This window comes from Orycteropus afer, unplaced genomic scaffold (assembly GCF_000298275.1).
Source record: "Orycteropus afer afer isolate SDZICR_OR568_19922 unplaced genomic scaffold, OryAfe1.0 scaffold00006, whole genome shotgun sequence".
Lineage (NCBI taxonomy): Eukaryota > Metazoa > Chordata > Mammalia > Tubulidentata > Orycteropodidae > Orycteropus > Orycteropus afer.
In genome coordinates, this window is record NW_006921593.1 from 18,807,882 (window position 1) to 18,816,932 (window position 9,051).

The 9,051-nt window shown below is 43.8% G+C and overlaps 1 protein-coding gene across 1 annotated transcript in view; it reads right to left on the minus strand.

Moving 5' to 3' along the window:
• FARP2 (FERM, ARH/RhoGEF and pleckstrin domain protein 2) overlaps nucleotides 1-5,795 on the minus strand; it is a 94,589-nt gene extending 88,794 nt beyond the window's left edge. Inside the window, 1 exon segment of the mRNA XM_042781268.1 lies at nucleotides 5,592-5,795. Coding sequence (XP_042637202.1) covers nucleotides 5,592-5,795 — 204 coding nt within the window.
• Nucleotides 5,796-9,051: the final 3,256 nt, after the last annotated feature.

The window sequence follows — 9,051 nt, forward strand, 5'->3', positions numbered from 1 at the left end:
GTTGCATCTAGATGGCAGCTTGCTAGCTTTTAAGATCCCAGTCGCTACTCACCAAAGTAGGAGGTGGAACAATGTTTTGTATAGTATGTTATGCCAATTGAGCTTGATGTCCCCTGTGACCATGGTCTCAAGCCCTCAGGATCAACTACTCGGTCACTCTGGGTAGCTGGCTGTGACCAAGCAGTGACCACAACCTAGCCCCTTGTCAGCTGTACTAATGTATGATGTTCTTGATGTCATCCCACAGCTTGTCCAGCCTTCAGTCATTAGTGTTCAGTGTGTCAAATCTATTCTTGAAATGGTCTCTAAATTTAGGTGGGTCAAAAATGAATTCAAGATGGATTAAAGGCCTACCCTAAACTTTAAAGTTCATCTAAGATACAATAGGGGCAAAGTTAGGGCCCTAATTTATAGTATAAGAAGGCTTTCTCACATAACCCAAGATGCACAAACAGTAGGAAAAAACCTAGATGACTGGGACCTTCTAAAAATTAAATTCTTAAGTGCATCAAAAGACTTCCCTAAAAGAGTAAAAAGAGAACCTACAGATTGGGAAAAAAACATTTGGCAAGACATATCTGACAAGAGACTTCTCTCTAAAATTTATAGAAAATGTCAACACCTCAATATAAAAAAGACAAACAATCCAGTTCAAAAATGGGGAAAAGATATGAACAGACACTTCACCAAAGAAGATATCCAGGCAGCCAACAAACACATGAAGAAGTGCTCATGATCAATAGCCATTAAACCAAAAACACCCAAACTCACTGCCGTCGAGTCGATTCGACTGAGAGTAACCCCGCCTTGGGTTTCCGAGGTGGTATCGCTACAGAAGTAAAATGCCCAATTTTCCTTCTGAGGAGTGGCTGGTAGAAATGAACTGCCAGCTCTTTGGTTAGCACAGAAACAACCATGAGATATCATCTCACCCCAGCAATAACAGCAAAGCACAACAGGACAGGAAATAACAAATGCTGGTGAGGGTGTAGACATATTGGAACTTTCATACACTGCTGGGGGGACTGTAAAATGAAACAACCACTATGGAAAACAGTATGGCGCTTCCTTAAAAAGTTGGAAATAATACCATTTCATCCAGCAATCCCATTACTAGGAATATATCCTAAAGAGGCAAGACCTAGACTACGAATCGATATATGCACGACCATGTTCACTGCAGCACTATTTATAACAGCAAAAAATGGAAACATCCTAAGCGCCCTTCAACAGGTGAATGGATAACCTAACAATGGATAACCTAACATACGCACAATGGAATACTATGCAACATTAAAGAATAATGAAGAATCAGTGAATCACCTCATAACATGGGGAGGACATTATGCTAAGTGAAATAAATCAATCATAGAAGGACTAATATTATATAAGTCCATTACTGTAAAAAGAAGGAAAGGTTTACACAGGAAAGGAAATTTTCTTTGTTGGTTACTAGGAATGGGAGGGGAAGGGAAAGGACGGAAAACAGATGGATAATTAAGAAGCGGGTGTGATATGGACAAAGGGATTTAAAATGATAATAATAGAAAAATAAATTTAGGTGGGATATGGTCAAAGTCGTACTTTGGCTCTTGTGAACTTGCTTCAGCTTGAACTTGTATATGAGCAATTGATGATCTCTTCCACAGTCAGCCCCTTTGTCTTGTTCTGACTGATGATACTGAGATTCTCCATCAACTCTTTTCACAGATGTAGCAGATTTGATTCCTGTGTATTCCATCTGGCGAAGTCCACGTGTGTAGTTGCTGTTTGTGTTGTTTAAAAAAGGTATTTGCAATGAACAAGTCATCGGTCTTGCAAAATTCTATCATGCGATCTCCAGTGTTGTTTCTATCATCAAGGCCATATGTTATCTAGCTACCAATCCTTCTTTGTTTCTAACTTTTGCATTCAATCACCAGTAATTATCAATGCATCTTGATTACACATTTGATCAATTTAGAATGCAGAAGTTGGTAAAAAATCTTCAACTTCTTCATCTTTAGCATTAGTGGTTGGTGTATAAATTTCAGTAACAGGCCTATTAACTGGTCTTCCTTGTAGGTATATGGATATTATCCTGTCACTGACAGTGTTGTACTTCAGGACAGACCTTGAAACGTTCTTTTTGACAATGAATATATGTCATTCATCTTCAATTTGTCACTCCCAGCATAGTAGACTATATGATTGCCTGATTCAATACCAGTCCATTTCAGCTTGCTAATGCCTAGGGTATCGATCTTTATGAGTTCCATTTCATTTCTGACAATGTCCAATTTTCCTAGATTCATACTTTGTGCATTCCACAGTGTCTGCATCTGTTTCTTATCATTTTGAGTTACGCCACATCAGCAAATGAAGGTCTCAAAAGCTCCATCCGCGTCATCAAGGTGGACTGTACTCTGAGGAGCCAGCTCCTCCCCACTTGTATTCTGAGTGCCTGCCAACCTGAGGGCTCATCTTCCAGCACTGTATCAGACAACGTTCTGCTCCTATTCACAAGGTTTCACTGGTCACTTATTTTAGAAGCAGATAACCAGCTATTCCTTTCTAGTCATAGCAACCCTATAGGACAAAGGAGAACTGCCTTGTAGGGTTTCTGAGGCTAGAAATCTTTAAAGACGCAGACTGCCACATCTTACTTAAGTAGAGAGGCTGGTGGGTTTGAACCACTGACCTTGTGGTTAGCAGCTGAGAACTTTAACCATGGTACCACTACAGCTTCTCCTCATCCCATTAATTACTATAAAATATCAGATGTAAAAGGGGTTAATGCATTAGGTAGAAGTATAACTTTATAAGTGTCTATACTGGAGATTATGTATGATTTATGGAGATGAGATGTATATAGGTGTGAAGCTGACAAGGGATAGACTGTGATGGCTAATTTCATGTGTCAACTTTGCCAGGCTCAGTGTTCCGTAAAGTAATATAATATAATGTAATGACTTTCCATGATGTGGTCAGCCAATTAGTTGAAAGAGGAGTTTCCCTGGACATGTGGTCTGCCTCAAGAACATAGGTGGATATTCTGGCAGAGCTCGCTCATGTTCCTTCTCTCTTCTTGTCACCTGGCATCTGGATCTTGGGACGTAAGCCTGCAGAATCTATGGCCTGACCCATGGATTTGGGTCTTGCCAGCCCCCATAATTGGGTGAGTCATTTCCTTGAAGTAAGTGTGCCTTTGTATATATACATATATCACTGGTTTTTAAATGAAATTCTTTAATTTCTGGTAACTCTGCCAGGTATATCACAAAAACAAACATGATGGGTATATTTGATTAGTAGAAATAATAAATTTGACTTATATAATCTTTGAAAAGGTCTGGTAGCATAGTGGCTAAAGCACTTGACTGCTAACCAGAAGGCTGGTGGTTCAAACCCACCAGCCACTCCTCGGAAGGAAGGTTGGGCAATCTACTTCCGTAGTGATACTGCCTCGGAAACCTAAGGAGGGGTCGCTATGAGTCGGGGCCGACTCGACGGCACATAACAACAACAACAAAATATTTTGAAGCCTTCACAAAATGCTCTCTCTAATTTCCTGAAGAATAAAATGACTTAGATCGTCAGCAGAAGTGAGTTTCGCAGAGAGGGAAGATATCTTACTTATGACTGAAATAAACCTGTGTTTCTTTTTGGTACCAGTTTCAGTTGATAAAGATCATTAAGTAGGAACAAATAAATAAATAAATGGTTCTTTTAAAGTTATAGTGACCCCTCCTTAGGTTTCCAAGGTAGTATCACTATGGAAGTAGATTGCCCAATCTTCCTTCCAAGGAGTGGCTGGTGGGTTTGACCTGCCAGCTTTCTGGTTAGCAGTCAAATGCCTTAGGCACCATGCCACCAGAGCTCCCAAAATTTAGGTGGCATAATCAAACAATAAGAACAATATTGTAACCTGTAATACACTCACACCATAGCAAATGCATTTATCATAGGTGGCTCCATGGCAGAAGCTCGTGTGGACATTTGCAGCTCAGTGGATTCCCAGGCCTTTAATCCATCTCCTCCAGGTGACTCATCTGTCAGAGATCACTGACTTTGCAGGTTCAAAGGCTGCCTTGTCTCACACCACCTTCTCTGCAAACGCTGTGTCTGCTTTTACAACACAAGAGGGACTGTAGGAAGTTGGATAGACAGGTCCTACCAGTTTCAATTACCACTGCCCTAATGAAATGATATTTTATTTCCTCCTCAAATAAGGCCTTAAAGAAAAGTACTCAAGGTCTCTTAAGTTCTAACACTATGAATCTAGGCATCGGTCACTATCAAAATACACTCATTCCCATGTACAGATAAATATACATACACACACATGCATACGCACATACTTGTGTACACATTCACACACACACCCCACTCCAGAGCCTGACAGGAGGCTGGTGAGTTCTGGGCTCCATGCTGGAAGATGCGTCCAGACAGCTCCCTCCAGCTTGTTGTGGGCCCCCAAGCAGCATCAGGGCCCTAGTGCCAGGGAGCTCAGCTTTAGGTTTCACCACAGTGCTGCTCAGAGTACCACCAATTTTCATTTCCTGTGCACCATCCTGACTTCTCAACAGAAATGCCAGAGCACAGAAGCCTCCTACAACACTGCAGTTCCTTCCCTGGTTGTTACTTTCACAGAATTAAGTAAAGAACAAGAAAAGCTTCTAAAGATGCTACTTAACAACATGAAATATTAGGAAAAGAGAATGGACATGCACATCACAGGTGAAAACGAACAAGTAATTGTTTAAAAAGAACATTCATTCTAATCCCTTTTAGCAAAACAGAAAGGTGTATTCCAATGTATCACGGGAGTTTCAAGAAGTAAACAGTGCTACTTAAGGGACAATATATACATGGATGTATCTATACATACACACACATAGATATATACCTATTTTTTGCCAATGTGATCAGTACAATCTATTATTGGAGAATTTTTGAGATGAAGCTTGTATTATTGCCAACCTTGACAATAAATTACACATTCACAATACACAGCGTGCATTTCATGCCAGGCTCTCTTCTGTTGTTGGGTTAATCCTCATGCCCTGAGGGGGCTTACAATCACCTCCATGCATAGAGTAGGAAGCTGACACACACACAGGCTATGAGCTGTCTCACCCACTCAGGTAGCTAGCTGGCTAAGCCAGAAAGACCTGCTCACAGTCAACCTGGCTGCAGAATCTGTATTTATCAGCACAACTAAAGCCACCTCTGAAAAGAGATGAAGAATGGATGTACCAAAATTGTTACCTGAATTTTAAAGACAGAAGACTTACCGTTTTCTAACCAATAAGGAGAAATCTGGATGTCACTGTTTGCAGGGATTTTACTGTCACCAGAGCTTGAGTTGGTTAACCTGATAAATCTGCAAAGCTGAACCAGCAAGATGGAATTTCATACAGAATACTTGATCTTTAGGAAATATAAGAAGGCATGCTTCCGGGACACTTAAAGTTCTTAGACATTCCTGTTATTTTACATTTCTAAGTGTTTTCCATAACAACAGAAACACAACAACCACAAAGGTTTGAATTCTCTAGAATCATTCACAGCTGGCGCATACAGCTTAGGGTTCACCTGAGTCTTCTTACCTCAACATCAAACGTCTCCACGGTGCTGTCAAGCAGCTTCACCCTGATGTGGAGGTGCTTCTCCTGCACCCGGGCAGGGGCTCGCGCCATCGCCACTGACAGACTCTGCCCGGGCTCCAGGGTGCTCACCCCGGTGGGGATCTGGGCTCCCAGCCGTGTTCCTGGGGTCTGCAGGACTCTGTATGTTCCTTCAATCTCCCCCATGCTCCACTAGCTAAGAGTGAAGAAGACAGGCCAAAGAATCAGCACCAGTTATTTAGGTAACAAGACAAATATTAAAAAAAAAAAGAGAGAAATGATCAGATACACAGAACTCTGGACTATTTTTGCAACTTCTGGTGAGTGTGAAAATCTATCAAAACACAAAGTTAAAGAGATTATCTTCTACTGACACACAAATCTGTGGAGCAGAGGATGATCACACCCTAACACAAGAGGAACAGTACCAGCGTTTCTACGAGCCAGGCACACATACGGGCTCACTTCACCCACAAACCCTCACTGAGGAACTGCAGTCAGCATCCCGAAGACGCTGTCAAGCAGAGGCTACAGGTGCAAGCAGCCGTCACTCCTCTTCTGGGCTGCCCAGAGACCCTGTCCACATGCCTCCACCTTCGTCATCTGACCCTCCATCAGCCCAGGGCAGCCCCATGCTGATGGTATTTTCTAAGTGCTTCCCACAAAAGGAGTCAGAACCGCACAGCAGACTCACAACCTGCCAGGCAGCTGCGGCAGGCCAGGAGCATGCAAGACGTCCCTCACCTCTTCCCACTTAGGCAGAGCAGAAGGCTACTCAGGAGGAAGAAGATGCAGAGAAGTGAGGAGGGCGTCAGGCTTGCCTTTCTTGCCAGCTTTCCAATCTTTGGTCTAATTCAGTGTCCCACTGGGCTGGCACAGGTACCAAGTGGGCCAGGAGGCAACTTCAGACACCACACTGGAGGCCAGTTTGGGTGACAGCCATGAGAACTACAAGGACTTGGTATCAGCAAGTACTTTCTATGTACCGGGCCATCCCTAGCACCTGGTGTAAGCCATCCTTACAATGGCCTGCTGTGGTCACAGCCATTGCACAGATAACAACACTGAGTGGCTGCAAGAGCCAGATAACTGGCCCAGAGCTAATCCTGGTCCACTCAGGTCCAGGAAGAGTAACAGGGCTAATCTCTTTGCTGGTTTTAACAAAGAAAGTCAGGCTAAGTACCAACTAGAATAATTCTGGTTTATTTTTAAGTGTCTCTACTAACGTAGGTACCTTCTGCTTATGGCAAGTTTTGTTCTAAAACATGCTTATATTTGAGAGTCAGTTTCAAGAAAAGTATGTAACAGAATACAGACAGTGCAGGTGACCTTGTACAAGGGGAAGGACACACACCAGATGTTTAATCATAAGAATGCAGCTGCTGCCAAGGGATGTTATCTCCCTGGTTTATCTTCAAAATGTCTCCCATTAATTGGCAACAATCTGAGAGAGTATCATGGATTGAATTATGTTCCCCAAAAGCATGTGTCAACTTGGCTAGGCCACAACTTGCAGTTATGTGATGATGTAACCACCCCAATGTGACTAGCCAATCACTTGTCAGTGGATTAGGGTGGGACACCAGGTCACAGCCCTGATCCTCTGTAAGACAGTTCCCATGGGGTGTGGCTGGTATCACCTTTTATTTTGCAAGAGATAAAAGGTAGAGACGGAGGGACCCCAGTACCGCCCAGAAAGAAGATCTAGGAGCTGAGTGTGTCCTTTGTACCTTGTGTCCCTGAGCTGAGAACCTCCTAGACTGATGCAAAACCAAGTAAATGCCCTGTTATGTCTGTGTCAGCAACCACATTTACCAAACACTGAACAACTCAGAGTGGCTTCTTCACAAACAAGGCACAGGAATGGAATGCTCCTTAAGCAAGGCTACACTCCCTAACCACGCCCTCCCCTGTTCTTGAAACCTAAAATGCACATTGAGGAAAGCCACATCTCTTTATCTATCCTGTTGGGTAAGCCCCATTGATCCTTTCTCTTGCTTTTAGAAAGAAACATTTCTTGAGGTTTTTCTCCTTTTACCCACCATATCTGAAAGTCATGTCTAAAAGCAATAAAAGTGGGCAAGACGGCCCTGTAGTGCCTAGAGGTGTATCTCTGGGTGACAGCACACAGAAGCTACTAATCTAAGAGCCAAGGTAAGTCACTCTTGGTGGGAGGGAGGGCCCAGGGGTGGCTGCCACATTCTTTCTCCTGATCTGCACAGTGCTCCTTTACAATTCATGAAGTCACACATTTGACTTACATTGTTTTTCTACATCTGTGCTAATTTTACAATAAGAACACCAACAGCAAACTTTGCATTTAGCATTCATCAGCATGAGGGCTGAGATGAGAAAGAAAGATGTATTAGACAAGTGAAGGACACTATCTTGGGCTCAAGGAAAGCAGAATTTTCTTCTGAAGCATGTGCATAGAGTGGAGACCTTTACAGGCAGCAAACTCACACCCTGGTTGTCACTGCCCAGTCCAGATGAAGACATGGGCAATGTGAGCTGAGCCTCAAGGCCAAACCACTGCAATGCAACAGCTTCTCTTCATATATGGACTTTCTGGCCTTAGGCTTATAGTTCTGCCAAAAATAATTGGTTAGGCTGAAGCCTGCCCCGTGTTTAGTCTATTTTACACATCTTGCAGGGATCGGTCAGTTTACTATGCAAATAGAATTTGTAAAACCACTCAATAAGGATTAAGTGACCTTGTGGGAACTGGCCTGTTTCTGGCCTGGCTGAGAGGGCCATGCCTTGAAATTGATTAAGAGTTTGCTGTGTATAGAAGCAGCCCACCTGACAGAGATAGGGAGAAGCAATGGGAGAGAGAGGGAGCCTCCTAGAAGTTGTAATACGGCTCAAGAGCTGTAACACTAAAGATGTTGAGAGATGGCAGTAGCAGTGTGAGTGGTGGGACCCACAGGACTGGCAGATGGCTGAGGTGAGTTCTTGCTGGCCCACGGAGAGTGAGCGAGCTGAGTGCTTTCAGGGCAGAGCCAAACTAGCTGTAACACCAGCTTCAGCAGGCCAGAGGCCAGGCCCAGGGAAGCCCAATGAGGCCCAACACCTGAGCAAGGGACCACTGGCTGGCAGGGCTGAGAGGAGGGCTGCGAGCAGGCATGGCTGAGAAGGAGCTGAGAACTGTCCTAGTTGAAAGGTGTCCTGACTGATGAAGTTCATCCTGTTATTTCCAAGTAGATCCTGGTCCTGAGTTGTAGCGTGTTGTTGTTGTTAAGTGTCGTCGGGTCATTTCCGACTCATAGCGACCCCATGCACAGCAGAACGAAACACTGCCCGATCCCGCGCCAGCCCCATAATCCCTGCTATACTTGAGCCCATCATCGCAGCCACCGTGTCAATCCATCTCGTTGAAGGCCTCCCCCTCTTTCGCAGACCCTCCACCCTACCAAGCATGACATCCTTCTCCAGGGAATGG